The sequence below is a fragment of the Uranotaenia lowii genome, chromosome 2 (assembly GCF_029784155.1).
Source record: "Uranotaenia lowii strain MFRU-FL chromosome 2, ASM2978415v1, whole genome shotgun sequence".
In the NCBI taxonomy this organism is placed as follows: domain Eukaryota; kingdom Metazoa; phylum Arthropoda; class Insecta; order Diptera; family Culicidae; genus Uranotaenia; species Uranotaenia lowii.
The window spans coordinates 195,332,822-195,351,468 of record NC_073692.1 but is presented as its reverse complement, the minus strand read 5'-3'; the positions used below and the strand labels follow the sequence as shown (position 1 = coordinate 195,351,468).

Here is an 18,647-nt window from a genome sequence, read left to right as displayed (position 1 = left end):
AATTATTCGATCGCATCCAATCGATAGAACGCACCGGCAATGTGCAAGGAGTCGAAATATTTCCAGATCTGGAAGGTCTGACGGTTGCCAAACAGAATTCGAATCCCATGAGGCTGAAACAACTAACACTCTTCGCCATGAATGGCAAGTACCGGGGCCGTGGTCGTATTTTCACGGATGCTTCCAAGGAAGGTAACGTTTGCGGCATAGGAGTCTTCGTAGAACAAAGGAGATTACGCTTATCACTAAGGCTCGAGAAGGAAACCAGCATCACATCTGCGGAGCTGATAGCTATCTACAAAGCAACGGAAATAGTTGAACAGCAGTGTCTCGAAAGACCCGTCATCTACACCGATTCGCAAGCATCGTGCACGATGCTTCTCAATGCACAAGAATCCTGTGAAGCAGAAAGTATCTTAGCGAAAATTCTTCGAAGCTGCTCTCATCATGGAATAACTATTCAATGGATACCCAGTCACGTATCCATTGGTGGAAACGATACAGCAGACGCATTAGCAAAACACGGGCTACAGTCGGAGCAGATAATTGAGAACACGTACCTTCTATCAGACGGGTTCAACGCACTGAAGAAATCGCTAGCTGAAAACACAACAGATTGGTACAAACATTATTCGACAGAAAAAGGGAAAACTTTTTACTACATACAACCGGAATTCTCCACAGTACCATGGTTCGTAGGAAAGAACCTAAAAGGAAGAGATGTTCGACTCCTGAACCGTTTGATGGCTGGTCATGACTTTTCCAAGTATTGGCTAGCCAAAATGAAAATAAAAGATGATGCTGACTGCGAGCTATGCAAGGAACCTGAAACAACGAATCACATAATTCTCACCTGTCCACGCTTTGCCTCAACGAGATTACTATACGATTTCAACGGCAAGTACACGAATTTGAAGGAACTATTTAAAGAAAAAAACCTAACGCACTACGAAGAAGTAGCCAAATTCACTAGCGAAATCAAAACTGATTTATAATCAACTCGGAACCAAAAACAGGGCATATAGTCAAAGTCACTGGCCCTTAACCCGAGCTGCCCGTGAAGCAGCTCAAGTAGAAGAAGAAGAAGAAGATATTTAGTAAGATTAATTCCGGATATTTCTAATTCTAGTTTTTGTGAATTGCGTTCAGTTCGGGTCACGTTTCCAGTCCATTTCAAGCAGAGCACTTGAGGGTCACCTTGGATTCCAAGCTCCTGAGCTAGCGCCTCTTCCATGAGTGTAAGAGATGAGCCCTCATCCAAAAAGGCATAAGTATTTAGCTTTCGGTTTCCGCTTCCATACACAGTAATCGGTAAAATACGGAAAAGATGAGATGAGGTCGAACTCCGATGCGTGTGATTTTCAGCTGACGTAACAGTATGATGGTTTACGAAACTATTCGAAGTTTCATTAGAAAGAGGAGGGAGACGAGGGGAATGTAGCAGAGGATGATGTCGCTGCTGGCAACCGTTCACATCACATTGACCACGCACTCTACAGGAACGACGACCATGGAAATTAAGACAGTTCCTGCAAAGTCCTTCTTTGAGTACCAACTGCCAACGATTGTCTATGTTGAACGAATTCCGCACAATCCTTGAGACGATGATCTCCATCACACGCAACGCATTTCAGTACCCGGTTAGTTGTTTGACCGACGTCCATGTGCGCATGAAGCAAACCGCGCTTCGGTTTGCTACGATCTTCCGATCTACCAGTTGGCCCCGTGTACAAGGTAACACGACTGGCGGAGGTAATTAATTTGTTCATAAATTCTCCAAAATCATGCAAATCGACATCACTTTTCACTACACTATAATCCGCCCACTGCATCTTGTAATTATCAGGTAAACGTTGTACTAACTCCGAAAGTAGTGACGGATTTGACAGGTGATTCTCTTGATTCGCAGCTTTGACGTGATCACAAAAACCCTGGACGATAATGCCGAATTCAATTAACGATTCAAGTTTATCATTTTTAGGTGGGGGAATAGAACGAATTTTGGCTAGCATATCGTTAATTAATAACTCCGGTCTTCCATAAAAGCTTCGGAGTGTATCAATAATGTTCGGAACGGAATTCGGCATCATAAGGCGACTCCGGACCGAGTCAAGAGCCGCGCCTTTTAAGCATCGCTGAAGGCGTAAAAGATTTTCGGCTTTGTTGAAACCACAGGCCAATGTTGTGGTTGTGAAAATGCTTATAAACATAGGCCATTCTGCCGGGTTCCCAGTGAAGGTAGGGAGGTCACGATTCATGGTCTGGCGAGCAGCAAGTTGAGAGGGAGTGGGTTTATAATCAGTCATAAATTGGGCTATATTTGATTCACTTGGCGACATGTGTCCAAATTGGCTTATCAGGGACTCATAATGGTCTATATTTGATATGGGAGACATTGGTTGGCAATTCAAATCAGTAGTTGGAACGGGCTTACCTTGTTGGTGTTGGTTGGAGGTATACTTGGTCGGAGGGGAAGGCTGTTCGGTTTCTCCGTCTTCGGTGATTACGTTGGGGACAAAGTAATTTTCCTGTTGATCTGCTCTGAACTCCGGGAGAGGAAAGGCAGTTGGTATCCCAGCGTTCGGATGCTGTTTCAAACCGGCGCGTTTTCTCTGCAGCTGCTCGATGTGTTGCACGTCAGCATTCAATGTGGGTATCAATTTCCTCGAATTTCCTCCCCTTCCGCCTTTGTTGGTTGGATTTAGTTTGGGCGTGGTTCCGAAATGCATTCCTGCTGCTAGGGGAAGTGTGGCAAAAGAATTTGGTGGATGTTGTGGAATCGTAGGACTAATTTCGGATTCGAGCACAGCGACATCACACACGCCGTTCTCGGGCTCTGAGATTTGGTCGAGCCAATCATTGGTACGTTGAAGACTGCTTCTTCTAGTTACCCGACTTCGATGGCTGCCGTTTTCTTCCGGATCTTCGACAGCTGCTTGGAGGAGTTTATACTTTTCATCGACCATTTTCTGTTCGGCATGGATTGCATCCAGTTTAACCTGTAGAACTTTTTGTTCTAGAGCGCGCTTTTCAGCCAGCTTCTCTAATTTTAGTTGAATGCGTTTGCGTGAACTAGTTGTGGTGGTGCTACTCGCGATACTTGGAGCTGGAACACACTTACGGCAAGTCCACGGCTTGCTTTTTATGGAATCCGTGACACCAGCGCAAGATTGATGCCACCAATCGTCGCATTGGTCACACTGGACAAGGTTCCCGGCGCCGTCCGGCTTATCGCAAGCTACACAGCTAGATGTTCCTTCGGTATCTGTCGCAGGCGAAGGCGCGTTTTTGTCAACAGCTGCCATTCTCGCGGTGTCGAAAGTAAATTTCTTGAAGAACTGTTCCGAGCAACGAAAGGAATGCAGACACTACTTCTGATAGCAGTTTTTACGACAGCTTCAAGCTGCAATTTATTAGGTATAATTAGTAAATTTTCATATTTCAGCTTTGCGATTCTAGTTTAGGACTTACAAATTTAGTGTGGATGTTTAGAAAGATTCCTAACGTCTACCGGAACGGATTCAACCGAACTGTCCAGCTTCTAAAGAGGAGTTTACAATTTAGCATGGCATTGTTGATTACATGTGATCATAGTTTCGCAAACCTGTTGTTCAGCTCACAAAACTATACTGGAGCAGTCCCGGAAGAATGTTCTTTGCATGCACTATAGCACTTTGGTACAAGTTAAATGAAATTTTGATTGTAAGTAGGAACAAATTTTAGGATTTAATAAATTGGGTTTTTACTCCTTCGCTTAACGCTTCGTAATTGGTCAAAGCCGGATGTAGAATGTCAGGGTTGAGACGTCAAATATACCGGCGTCGCGACGATGAGAAATTCCCACCACCGATGAAGCGCCGTTGCCAATCCCGCAGTGCAGCCAGTTTCCAACAGTTTTACTTCGTCCATAGTAAAATTAATATGTTTCATGATGAAACTAGTATGTGTTATGATAAATATTAGGAGGAGCGAGGAGCTTGATTTAAATAGTAAAATTACTATGTATGTTTGTTTGTTTATTTGCATGCATGCATTATGACATTATTTGAAACATTAAAATTCACACTTCCGACACACGTCGGTCGATGTTAGTGTGTTCTCCCGATGCTCTGGAATGATTTTCAAAGTTGTGAAACATTAAAGCAGCTGAAAATTAGTTTTTTTCTCACGGGTTTGATGATTAATGATCCTGAATTAGTGTAAACAACAAGAATGTTTACCATAGTAAAATTATCATACGCACTTATGTTTTTGAGTCAAATATGTTTTGTTCTCAAAAGTACGATGTGCGTAGTATTTTGTTGATATGAATTGGTGCCACAATGTCTAAATTACTATGCGGACGCTAGTTGTAATAGAAATTATGGTGAAATTATCATGACCATAGTATTTTCGACAACAAACATTGAGAGTAATCGAAAATTACCAGGTACATAGTAATTTCAATATTGTTTCATGCGCACTTTTACAAAATCGATGTTAAACTTTTCGTGGTTGAAAATACTATAGCGCTGAAATGGTAAAATTATCATGACAGCGTCTTTGAGATAACCACTCAATTTTTTCCCGTGTATATAATAAGAATGTTCGATCAGTTGCCATCTGGCCAGGTATATACACGGATGCCGGAATACCTGTAAGTAAACTAGCCCGCCTGATTGACTCGTTCTTCCAAAATAAACCTACATCAACACAATACATTCATCCATAAAAGTTCATACGAAGCCATGGGGTCCGGGTATGATGTACGCGTTGCATTGGAGATTTGTCGCACTTAATAATCTAAAAAATGCATGTGAGCACATACTTAGGCAGAAACTGCGCTGAATCTGTGCACCCATAGTAGATAACAACCATAAAAAATGGGTGGAATTTGATGAAATTTTCAGCGAAGCTATTTGGTAACGTAATGTTTATATGTGAAAATTTTTGTGATGTTTTGTCAAGTGGTTTTTGAGATAGCGTCCAATGAAGAAATTTTTCGACCTAAATTTTTGGGTAACACGAGCGTCACCTATAATGCATACTAGAAACCAGTGTTCCGAAAATCACTCATTTTCAATGAATGTTCCTGATTGCACTTTGCAACTGAACGTTCAGCGATCGGGTTTTGTTATTGATTGCTACTGGACTTATCCGATCATCGATCGTTCTATTCATCGCTAAAATACAGATCACCTCGCACGATGTTTGCTGTCAAAACAGTGCAGCACCATCATCAAATTGGAATCTCACCATTGAGCGATGCATACGGCGAATCATGTTGGGCTAGGATCAGGAGTGAATGGTTCAGGCAGTGAGCGAGTGATACATGTAACCGATCATTAGCTAATGTTGTTTGATTTTAAACATAGCCAATTAATCAATTTATTTGATTTTACAGCTTTTTTTACTACAGTAAGAATAAAATCAAACTTTAGTTGTGTTTGTGATGGAAAGATGGTCACTTCCGCCGTCTTTTCAATTTCTAATCAGCCAGGCGGATACTGAGTGAGTGACATTCAGAATGGATCAGTTGCAGAGATGCAAAGAGATCCCTACATGTAGCATGCAGCGCACGACTTTTAGCCGATTCTAACAGACCGACGTCAGCCACGAAAGAATCGTCTTGCAAAGTTGCAGACTGATTCTTTCTCCCTTATGTGCAGAACGTCGAACGTGTCTGCAAGTAAAAGCCAACCGCGCGGTAAAATCCTTTGACTGCACGTTCCGAAAATTACAAACGATTCTCCGAAGTTAGGAACAGTTGCAAACTTGCAAGCCCGAAGATAAAATCCCTTGAGCCGAACAGAAAGAATCATTTCCGAAGATAGCTACAGTCTGCAAGTTGCTTGCATGCAGCGCGATGATGCGATGTACGTTTGCAAACTTGCAAGTTACAGTTCTTGTGCGGTTCGATTTGATCCACCCCAACCCAACCTAAAACCGAACCGAATCCATGGCATGGTGTAAGAAAATGATAGGCCGAGGTGCCGTCGACTATCCATTCAGTTGCCGTTCAGCCAGCGAAGCGGCATGCCGTACGACAAGAGCAAGGACATGTTGAAGTTGTTGTTGTTGGTGCCTTCGTGTTCGTTTCGTTTTCTTCTAAGACGGATTCGAAAGGAAGTGGTGCCCAAATTTTATTTTAATTTTCAATTATCATACCAGGGTGATTGATATAAATCATCAAAGCAAATACAAGCAAATTTGTTTTGATTATAACTTTGTCATTTTACAAGTTATTTATAAACACAAAGTTGTTAATTAAAACTGATCCAAACTCTGTTGGAAAATCATCTATATTGTTTTATAACAGAGCTGCCTTAAAATTCTTTAAAATTTCGTTCCGAAAAATTCAATCGATTCTCCAAAGGCAGGATCACTTGATTAGTAGGATCACAGATTAAATTGTGTGAATTTCAATTTTAGAATTCAGTTTCATTTGCTTAGACATGTATAAGAATCACGTCATCTTTACCAAGTTATCTACAGTTTTTACAGAAAGTTTTCACAGATCGGTACAAAACTCAATAGAAATTCAGTGCTTGCTCGTCGTCATTCCAACCTTGAACTCAAAAACTTCACACACTGTTTGATTCGAATCTTCTGTCAAAGTTTTATAACTTGTTTTTAATTAATTTCGCGTCCTGAACTAGAATTTTTGGTCAGATTTTGTCTATCGCATCCAGTATTACTGATAAGGCTTTTAAAAATCAGTGCTATGATAAATCAATTACTGTCTATATATTATTTTTTACTTCTTTGCTGAAGACTGTAAAGCGTTTTAAGTTATACTTTGAAAAATATCTATAATTCATTTTGGTATAAAATTTCATCAGAATTTCGTCTCAACAGAAGGAAGAAAAAATTTCTTTTACTTCAAAGCCAAAATTACTTGCAGTCTTCGTAGAAACTTAAATTTTAAAAATCTTACTCAACGGTTGCTATTTATCTCAGATATTACGAAACTGCTTATAAAAAGCTGGACGTTTCACGGTTAAACATATCCCGCTTTCGCCCATCAATCAGTCAATTGCATAATCTTCAAAATAAGAAGTATGGAAACTGAATAAATTATTGATTTATGTTTCAAAGTCAGCAACTTATGTACTTTTTATCAAAATAAATTGACTAAAGGATTAACATGAATGAACATTTTCATACAAATCGGAATTTTTTATTCAAGTTTTTAAAACTGTTTGCGTATCTTTCGTAACGAACTTTTGAAATCTGCCACTTTTAAGTTTAACTTCGCGAGAACTACTATGAAGAATTTTTGCAAAAGGCTTTGATAAGTATCTCAAATATCAAAATTTAAATAAAACAAGTCCAAAAAAGTAGATTTTCAAACAACTGCTGAATCACATATTTGAAAAACGCTGAATCACATTAAAAAAACGCTTTGATACGAAATATGAATTAATGGCATGAAATCAAATAACATCGCGTTTAAAGGTTGAAGTGACAGTGAGCACTTAGCTTATTTAATAGAACTATGAACGGTAATGTGTATCAACTCCATTTCATTTTACAACGGTGACCAAAAAAGGCACTCAGCTCGATCATTTTATGTTAACCTGATTTTCTTTGATTTTTCTTTTCAAGCTCCTTGAATTTGTGCATGTTGGCAACCCTGCTCTCAATACTGAATCTTTAATATGTGATTCTATTTTATCAAGTGATCCTATCCATGGAGAATGGATTGAATTTTTCGGGCCGCAGCTGTGTTATAAAACAATAAAGATGATTTTCCAACATTTTTAGGATAAGCTTTTATTAACACTTTTGTATTCATAAATAACTTGTAAGATGACAAAGTTATAATCAAAACAAACTAGTTTTTATTTGCTTTGATGATTTATCTTAAACACCCTAGAATGATCATTGAAAACTCAAATAAAATTTGGGCACCACTTCCTTTCGAATCCGTCTTAGAAGGAAACGAAACGAGCACGAAGGCACCAACAACAACAACAACTCCAACATGTCCTTACTTCTGTAGTACAGCGGCGCGCCGAGTGTTTTGCAGACAGCCATGTACATACGCTACACACGCACGCTTCGATGGCTGAACGGCAACTGAATTGATGGTCGGTGGCTGTGGCTCTTCGGCCTATCACTTTCTTTCTCCATGGATTCGGTTCGGTCGGTCCTAGGTTAGTGGAACGAATCCAACCGCACAAGAACGAGTCCACCGTCCTGTAACTTGTAAGTTGCAACTTGCAAATTTGCAAACGTACACGCTCGGCCATATTGAACCATAAATGCTTGAAAAATAACCATAATGGCAGTTTTGTGGGTTAAGTCGTTTTATGAGTTTTCAGTGAAAACTCATTAAATGAGATTCCGAGGAGAACTTGGATTATGGTTATTTTTCAAACATGTTTGAAATAAGTGAAAATTGGCAGAAATTCGTCGGAAAAAGAACTTTATAGATGTAAAATGACAAGAATCATTTCGTGGTTGTTCTAAAAAGCTTTTATTTCACAATATATTACGAATATATGAACATCCAAATATACAAGAAAAAAATTGTTCTTAACCTAACCGGCATTTCCACTGTTGGATGTTGGCAATAAAGATACTCAAACTATTTTCACCAACTGAGAGGAATTGTTGCGCTTTGATTTCGTTTGTTAACCTCTTCGAACACCATTTCCGGATTAAGCGCTGGTGTTTCATTCCCAATGAGCGCGCAGCACCCGATCCTGTAGCCCGTAGTGTTTTGTTTCTACTTGCAGCTTTAAGAATCTGACAGATTCGCTGGGCAAGTGGAAGTGCTCCTCTTCTCATTACTGCAATAAAAAGGAAAACAGGAAATTGTTAGTGTCCGATTCCGTATCTCGTCCCGGTGTTTCGGCAACCTTCACTATTGGAATTCACTTCCCGAACAGCTAACGTTTATACAGCTGTGGTTTGCTCCTGCAAATCTTTTACTATAAGCTCCTGATCCGGATCCTATGAAACAGCCTGTGGTCCAGCACAACGGGAAATTGGAAGATGTTTCGTCCTCTTTGAATGGAAAAATGTACTAATATTCAGTCGATTCGACACACAGCGGAAAAAAATAAACAAGTTAAACGCGCGTCCAAAGATGGCTACTGTTTTTTCATTGATTTTACGGTTGAAATTTAACCATTTTCGAAATTTTTTGTCAGAACTTCCGTCATGCTTGAAATTGAACCATACTTCACGGTTAAAAAACAACAATTATCGCAGTTCTTTTGAAAATCTCAAAAAATGGTTCAAGAAAAACCATTAATGGTTGAAAAAATATGAGCGTGTACATCGCATCATCGCGCTGCATGCAAGCAACTTGCAGACTGTAGCTATCTTCGGAAATGATTCTTTCTGTTCGGCTCAAGGGATTTTATCTTCGGGCTTGCAAGTTTGAAATTTTCGTAACGTGCAGTCATCGCGACTTTTACTTGCAGACACGTTCGACGCTCTGCACGTAAGGGAAATAGAATCAGTCTGCAACTTTGCAAGATGATTTTTTCGGAGCTGACGTCGGGCTGTTAGAATCGGCACTGCATGTTTCATGATGGGATCTCTTTGCACCTCTGATCAGTTGGTATCTCACTCATCTCCGATATGCGATGTTTGCAAACCCGATGATTCTGAATGATGGGACTCGGTTGGCATTGCTGAGTAGAGCGCTGATCGAGATTGCATACCAGTCGGGCGAAGCAGTTGCGAGAGGCGCTATCCCATTATACAATCAGAATATATCCAACAGGAAACTCATCCTGAGTGTTTATTTTGATTGATTTTCGGAACATTGCTAGAAACCACTTTTTTTCAAATCAAGGCTATTTTGGGTTACGTTTGCTGTTCCCTGAAGTATGACGTTCAAAATAACTAAAAGTTTTGAATTTGGTCGAAGTTATAACGAATTTAGCCGATTGTCTTCTTTTGGCACAAAAATAGCATATTTGACTTTTTAACATCTTACCACCGATCCCAGATCCAACATAAACGGACTATAAACTTGACCTTGTATCAATTGAATTGCTTGTCGTGTCTGACCCTTCTGGTTGTGCACCTATAACTTAACTTCCGCTGCAAAACTTTCTTTCGAACTTTACTCTTCCTATACTTATAATCGTCCCCATCAGAAACTTTTCCAATTTTGTACACCGTTTTTCTTCAGATCTCTTTGTAACTTGCCCTTAACTGTCTTACATCCGCTCTTTCTTGCCGAAGCTCGTTTACTCTCTCATGAACAACTTTGTCAAAGTTCTCTCACTTTTCCACGAAAGCTTATAACACTCTCACTCAAATCTCTTTTCGTGAAACCATGCACTCTTCGAAGATACAGGGTGTATCATATTGTTTCAAGTCAGACCTTTACAAATTAGTTAATACTTAATCTCTTCTTAATAAATCCACATAAATTCGATATAATTAGTTATACTCACCCAATATTCTCTACAGTACTTTGCAGAGAAAACGGTCGCATTTGGAGGCAGTCTCAAGACTCTTTAAGGACTTCATCTGGTTGGAAACCTGCCAGGGCGTAATGGTTCGTTTTGCTGACTATAACGAAATTTTTCAAAATATCTCCCCACGAGCAGTCCAAATATTTTGCACACGATTTGACCACCGTATTTTGTTTGTTTTACCGGTGGGCAGCTAATGTAGAAATTGTTCAAATGAAGTCAGGACTATTTATAAATCAGTAAGATGAACCAGTCAGAAAAATTTGACTTTTTATCATTCCTTCTATTTATATTTTCGGATTGAGCTTGAAAAACCTCTCACGTTTCTCTCACTTCCTGAAGTCAATAATCTCCACTTTTATTCAAATTTCAGCTCACTACTGGGTCCTTAAGGACTTTTCAAACGATTCACCATGTAAACTTATTTCACATAGAATAATTGATTTCCAGCTGTTTTCGGGTCTCCCACTTTCTAGATTTTTCTCGATCCTGCTCAAAAAGTTTTGTCAATGAACTTCAGTATTGGACGCTATCTCAAAAACCATTCGACAGATTGTCACCAAATTTTTTACACGTACACATTACGTTACTAGGTTACTAGCTTAACTGAAAATTTCACCAATTTCCATCCATGCATTCACAAAACAAAGTGTTGCATTTTTTTCGAATCACTCCAGGTTTTTTTTTAGGCTTTATGGAGCCAAACTCATTTTGTATGTATACAATTGTTTGCTTAAGTCTAGATCATCAATTTTTAAAGAGTACAGTAAATATATAGGGAAATATGATAATAAAAAGAATTATATACGAAGATCAATAGCTTTTCGGAAAAGGTATACTTCGAACATGTAATTCAAGTCCATTACAGCTAACACATCCCTCACTGGAACGTTGCATGGTTTTCTTAGGGCCCCACGGGAATCAATGTAGTTGGCTCTGGCGACCAGGTGATCTTCACACGACCAAACAATATGTTCAATTTCATGGTAACCTAGGCCACAACCGCATAAATTGCTACCAGCAATATTTATATGATACCGCATTCAAGAAATAATGATTGGACATGAGACGGGAAAATGTAGGGTCCGGCAATTGAACTGCTACATTTCTTCAACAGTACTTATTTCGTTGCACACGAAACAGCATTGAACGACCCCTCGTCGCTTTGTTTACATGAGGTCTTAGCTATCATTGGATGTAAGTGTTACTTTTGTAATCTGGTGTTATCCGGAAAAATGGATCTCGAACAGAAACGTAGCGCTGTGGTTGCCTTGTTCCTAGCTGGCAAACGGCAGAAGGACATAGTTCGTGAGCTGTCCGATATAAGTGTGTGCAGAAGTTTTGTATACCGTTCAGTTTAAAGATTCCTGGAGACCGGAAGTGCCAAAAAAGGATATTGTGCGGACGCCGATCTAATGTGTTGACACCTGCCATGGCGTAGATCGTCAAGAAGCGCCTTAAGAGAAATTCTCGGCGTAGTGCCACTAAATTGGCAGAGGATCTCAACATATCGAATCGAAGTATCCGTCGGATCCTGAAATATAAACTTCAGACCAAGCCCTACATGATCCAAAAGTTTCAAGACCTTACGATGAAGCCGAAACAAGAACGTGAAAAGAGCGAAGGCGCTGCTGAAGAGGGCCGCGGAAGGAAGATTGAAGAATTTACCGTGTTTACCGACGAGAAACTCTTCACTGTACAGCAGTTCGTGAATAAGCAGAACGACATAGTTTGGTTGTCAGACAGATAACGAAGCCATGCCGACTTGCTGACGGCCAGGCGACAGAAACCAGCATCGGTGATGATTTGGTTTTTGTCCCTGAAGGAGTGAAGATCAACCAAAATACTTATCGGGAACTAGTTCTACAGAATATCGTCGAACCGTGGGCACGTCGACATTATGGTTCCAGGGATTGGTTTTTCCAACAGGACTCGGCGCCGGCTCACAAAGCGATGAAAACCCACTTTTGGATTGCGCAACATTTTCCAGGGTTCATTTCGAACTCCGAGTGGCCGGCGAGTTCGCCAGACCTGAACCCTATGGACTTTGCTGTTTGGAGTATGTTGGAGGCTGAAGCACAGACTAATACAGACAGGACACTCTTTTTCAGTTTTTAGCAATATTTATGGGCAATGTCGGCACCAGAGGCGCGTCGATCACAAAAAATTAACTGACACCATCGAAGCTGGCGATTTTATTTTGGTCAATTTTTCAAGTTGAAATTCAAGTTGCCATGAGACGATTGTTTTTGTTTTTTGTTTCTAGAGAACTTGAGTCGGAAAATTAGAGGAATTTTTCAGCTCTCTGATAGAACACCGGCGATAACTTTCATCATTTGTTCTGATCGCTCCCAAACCAATTAAATCCAGTGAAATTGCGAAAGAAAAATATCCCCAAAAGTAGGAAAGCCTTCGAAGGAACTGACTAGTTAAGAAGGTAAGTTTTTCGACCCTTGAAATCGAAAGCTCATCAACGTGAATTATAATTATATTCCAGACCTGGAGCAAAGCAGTTGGCTCATCACGATGCCAGACAGAACAAGGCCTCAACCTTCTTCGGATTAGGAAAACTACCGACTAAGCTGGACTACGGTCAGCCTCGGTAGTCAATGGGGCTGATTCGGATACGGTAACAAAAAAAATCAAATAAAATGTTTTGTTGATAAAATAAATGGATCCGAAAACCAATAACTCTTGTCACTTATTTTGAATAAAAACTAAATTCTTTTAAATCATAAACTTCATCATTATTAACATGGCAAATTTGATGTTTCGAACCACCAGCAACGCGCAGCAATTTTTGCTAGGGGTTTTCATATCGGCTTCCGGTTTTGGATTTGTTGTCAGTAATAACTGTTGAACTTCTAAATCAGAATCTTAATCCAAGTCTAGCAGAAAAAGATAGATTTGACCAGTCGTGGATATGTGGTACCGCGCTTTTTTCGTCCCATCCAGGCGTCGTTAACCATCTGCTTCTAAAAGAACCAACCACCTGCATAACAAAAACAAATTTTGCGCAGTAGAAATGTACTCTATTAACAATTATGGACTTCCTACATAACTCCTTTTGCTGCTTATACTTTCGAATGATGTGCCGCTGTTACGAAATGGTTTAACTGGAATTATCGGTGCTGGCCACAATAAAATTTCTAATTTCAAACGATTTTCACCCCCGAGTTTTGTTTGTTTAATTTTTGACTGATCAAAATTTTCCATGGCTACTTCGACAATTTTTTAAAGTTTTCCATGGTTAGGGGCAATGTCGATACCAGATGGCAGGGCAATCACTTAAGTGAACTTTTGCGAAAAATTGGAAAGAATTTTCTATGGAGAGTCATGTCTGTATTAGTCTGTGGCTGAAGTCTACTCTAAGAAACATGAAGGTGTGGAGGTCTTAAAGCGACATCTCGTGGCAGCCTGGGATAAAATATCACAAGAACACCTGCGGGCCTAATGCGATGCGTTCCTCGACCGTTTGCGGCGAGTGGTTAAACTCAAGGGCGAACAAGTCGAACTTTACCAGTGAATTTTGAAAAAATAATTTGTCTTCAAGAGAAATCGAATGAATTTGGAATTAAAAGTTGTTTTTTTGATCCATTTTTATGTTTATTCCCAAGTAGCAATTCAATTGCCGGACCCTGTATACGAATAAAGTCCCGCCTCAGGTTCATTCTATTAAACCAGGGTTTAAGCCTTACCTTTGGGATAATCGAGTGGAGCCACCGACCCAACCCATCCTCGTCCTCGTCTGCGCTGCCAGCAGATAAAAAAGTTTTTCCGAACCAAGAAGTAAAATTCCTTGAATATGATCTCTCGTTGGTAAATGTTGCCATCCATCGCACCCACCTATGCGAGTAAAATTTCTATCGATATCACATGTATCAGATACAGTAGAAACATCTTATTCAGCTTTACATCTCTCAGTGGTTCATAAAACCAGATTTTTTCGTTTCATTCAAGGTTAAATATTTCAAAAGTTTTTCCATTCATTTATTTTATTATTATATGTGTTGTGAGAACATACTTGGTAACGATTGGAAATTTTTAAGTAAATGAAGCAAAAATCAGTAATCCTGAATTAAACCAATCTAAAGATTCCTTTTAATTCAACCACGGTATGTATTATACCATGGTTGAATTAATAGGAATTATTCGATTGCTTTGATTCAGTACCTAATTATTTTCTCTTATTCCATAAACTTTTGTAACAGATGCAATAAAAATTTCAAAATTGAAATTTTCAGTTGTGATTCTTCTGCGAGCTGCGTTGTTTTAAGGCATCCATAAATGCCGCTAAACCATTTTGGAATGCTGGGTTCATCACATTCTTCATGAATCGTTGTGTGTCCTAGAGTAAAAAAAAATGTATATTTTTTTATCTCTCCTTAACTTCTTTCTAAATAACTTACTTGGTCTCTATAATTCTGAAAATCATCAATAACCCGGTTGCGAAGCTGCAGCTTAGTTTTTGTCCTAGCGAAATCCGGCATAGTTTGAAATATATTCAAATACGAAACAGCTTTCCGATCAGCATCCTCCATACTGTGTGCAATCTCATCAATCAAATTGATCTAAAAGAAAAGAAAATTCTTATGCTTTACAACTATTTTTTTACGAAGAAACTTATACTAAAATATACCTCAAATGCTTCATGGGTATTAAATAACTTCGCAGTGTCACAAGCCAAGGCTCGCCTTCGGGGTCCGATAATTTCTTGCATATTTAGCTGCAGCCATGCAGGAACCACGATGCCCAAGGCGTTTTCGTTTAGGCCAATGGTGAAATTTGGAAACATTATCCGGTAATCACATGCCATGGCTAGCAAACACCCGCCAGCAGGCGAATGTCCCTGAAAAAGGTACAATTACTTAAACATAAATTAAATTCAACGCACTACACTTATTACATTGATGATGGCTGCTGTATGCATCGTACTTCCATACAATTTCACCCACATGTTTTGTAAAGCCATCCAGAAAGTCCTTAACCGTTCTGGGTTTGGGTTTATCATTTCGGAAATATCCAAACCGGCGCAGAAAACTTTATTTATAAACTGTAATAAGATTAACAAAAAAAATTACATCAAATCAGAACCAAAAAAATAATTGAACTTACCGTCGAAGATAAAATCATGCCTCGAACTTTTGATTGTTCCAGGTTTCGGATTGTATCTGTGATACAGGTTAACATTTCCAGATTCAACCCGTTGACCGGTGCGCGATTTAGTGTGACTCGGGCATATCCTGTGCTTTCGTCCACTTTTGTCAGAACCATCGAGTTTGAACTCATTGAATTGCTAGCTAAGCGTAATGATCGTTGGTTGAACTGCGACCCAAAAGTTTCAGTGTGCTTTAGGGCAGCATTGCTATGCCTATAAATAATATTGAATATTTTAAACACGTTTTCTTAGCTTTTTGTTATGGAATAAGTGCATTCTATGTTTTAGCTACGATTAAAAATAAATAAAATTGCTTTTGAACTAAAATTAAATCCAGAATTTGTATCCTAACTTATATCTCGAATCCTCAATTAAAATTAAATGGCGGTTGTTCTCCATTCTCTCTCTGAAATCTGAATCTTTGACTTGAACTTTAAAACTGAAATGAATTTCTTAATTATGCAATGATCAATTTTGACTTAAAGTGGGTGAGATTTATCATGTTTAATTCTTCCAATACTAAGATTAGTCATTCTATTATACACTGTGGATCTTTAAATTATTTGAAAACTACTGTTATTGTAAAGTAATAAAAACTCCTATAATATTCAACTGATTTTGATATATAAGCACTTGAAAACTTGCTGGCATTGAAGATTCATAGAAAATAATTCCATAAAATTTTCTTCAAAAATATGTTTTTTTTTCGTTTTTTTTATCATAAACTCACTAATATTAACAACAATAGGGGAGAATGAGGATACTTGATCCCTGGGGATACTTGATTCCTTAGCTATTTCTCGAAACTGGAATGTCTTACAAAGATCAAATGTTCTAGAAAAATGTGCCAAAATGAGCAAAATAACAATGCTTGTAGTTTAAAATTTTTTAACAAAATTATTGTTTGAGTAATTGAACTTTGTTTGAAAAATTTCACAAAATGTAACTTGAAGATCTTTTTTCATCCCTTTAAAATGTTCCTTACATGGGAAAATTATGAAAAAAATATTTGTTCCAATGTATCAATCGTTCGAGCGTAAAATGAACATTATAATGCCATATTTTCAAAGCAATGGAAAACTCTCAACTTTTTTCAGAAAAAGTTTTCTAAAATGTTGATTATGGGTACAATTGATCCCCCTTCCAAACGGCATATTCTTTTTCTGAATTGATCGTTATGATTGCTGATTACTAAATTACTAATATTTATCCAAAAACTAATATTTATCAAACATTTGTCTGAAGAAAAGAACAAAAATAATTAATTTTCTCTTTATTATAAAAAAGCGCCTTTAAGTATGCAATGTTATTAGCGTTGAGACAAAGTTATAGAATGTTCTTCTTATTTCTGCTATAAATTGTGAAATCAGAACAAACATAACCAAAATAGTCAATTAACATTCTATCTCGGGGTTTTGTTTGATTTTTTTACAAGGATTAGGGCTTCCTGAATAAAAGATCAAGTCTCCTTCAATAGGGGATAAAGTTTCCCCTAACTTCAGAAAAATCGCATTTTTTACTCCCACGAAAATGCTTCTTGTTCATCAACGGGTTCAAGTATCGTTCTAATTTTTGGAGCATAGAAACTTAAAGTTACAAGCTGTCAGAAAATGTCGAAGACGGCGAGGTGCTAAATTTTTCCAAAAAGATATGGTGAAAATAAGAAAAGGGGATCAAGTATCCCCACTCTCCCCTACTGTTACTTATACGCGAATGACGCGTTTTGTGCTTATTTTTGAGTGACGATTGACAATGGATCGATGGATGAAGCTATTTTACAGAGAGATGTCACCACCAGCGTGTAGAGCTGTCAAACCTCATGTCAAAGAAAACGACTTGCGTAACATTTCATATGGGTGAATCCAGCAGTCGACTCCAATCGAAAAAAAAACGTGTTTGAGAATTCCGAGCAAAAACTATTAAAAAATCAAACACCATTTGTTAAAAAATTTATGCAAAATATTCAATTATTGTTCGTTGATTGTATAAAATAGTGCATTTTTTCAGCAAGTTTTTGAAGTTTGAAAGTTTTGCCCTATCTGGTTTTTGATTTCAGTTATATCTGGAAGATTCCCGAAACTGATCGGTCGTTTTTTATCGATTTTGCAAATACATACTTTTTTGATCCTATTTGAAAAACTAATATTATGCCGTTTTATCCTGAGGTGATGCAGAGTAAAAAAGTTAGCTAATTTTTTGTGGTTATGTTATAAATTCATTGATTTGGAATTAAAGAATCTGAATGCAAACAATCTAATTTACTAGCACTTTATGACTATAATGACTAAACTTTTCATATCTAGATTCTTAGATTTTGTTAACTCTATATCCATATTTACAATACGACCAACCCAAAAATCTGACCTGTTACTGTACTGCCATCTGTTAGCAGCAATCAGTTTGTTTGAGAATACGACAGATGGCATTGTGTTTTCCCTCTATCGGTAAAATATTTCAGAAGGCCCTTAAATTAATCCATTGAAAGTGAAATTGCCAGGGCCTGTTTATAAGTCATTTAGATGAACCAGTCAGAAAAATTTGACTTTTTTATCGCTTCCTCTATTCATATTTTCGGGTTGAGCTTGAAAACCTCTCACATTCCTCTCACTTCATGAAGTCAGTAATCTCCACTTTTATTCAAAGTTTAGCTCACTATTGGGTCCTTAAGGACTTCTTAAACGATTTACCATGTGAACTTATTTCACATAGAATAGTTAATTTCCAACTGTTTTTAGGTCTCTTTTGGGACCTTTCTAGATTTTTCTCGATCTTGCCCAAAAAGTTTTGGCAATGAACTTCAGTATTGGACGCTATCTCAAAAACCACTTGACAGATTGTCACCAAATTTTTTACACGTACACATTACATTACTAGGAAGCTTTACTGAAAGTTTCATAAATTTCCATCCATGCATTCACCAATCAAAGTGTTGCATTTTTTTCGAATACACTTCTTAGTCCAGTTTTTTTTTTAATTTCTTTATTTGAAATAGCTCATACATCGAGGCTTTATGGAGCCATACTCGTTTTGTATGTATACAATTGTTTGCTTAAGTCTAGATTATC

General features: G+C 38.2%; 1 protein-coding gene and 1 long non-coding RNA gene across 2 annotated transcripts; both read right to left on the bottom strand.

The window, feature by feature from the left end:
- Nucleotides 1-8,437: 8,437 nt before the first annotated feature.
- LOC129749254 (uncharacterized) lies at nucleotides 8,438-9,164 on the bottom strand. Its single transcript, XR_008737986.1, has 2 exons — nucleotides 8,847-9,164; nucleotides 8,438-8,777 (listed from the first exon to the last, which is right to left on the bottom strand). It is a non-coding gene; the product is annotated as an uncharacterized LOC129749254 (long non-coding RNA).
- A 5,294-nt stretch (nucleotides 9,165-14,458) lies between these two features.
- LOC129742222 (enoyl-CoA delta isomerase 1, mitochondrial-like) lies at nucleotides 14,459-18,008 on the bottom strand. The gene is made up of 6 exons (XM_055734094.1): nucleotides 17,947-18,008; nucleotides 15,540-15,795; nucleotides 15,331-15,477; nucleotides 15,064-15,273; nucleotides 14,834-14,995; nucleotides 14,459-14,772 (listed from the first exon to the last, which is right to left on the bottom strand). Exons 1-6 carry the CDS (start codon nucleotides 18,006-18,008, stop codon nucleotides 14,665-14,667), a joined length of 945 nt encoding a protein of 314 aa, XP_055590069.1. The 3' UTR covers nucleotides 14,459-14,664.
- Between the last annotated feature and the right edge of the window lie 639 nt (nucleotides 18,009-18,647).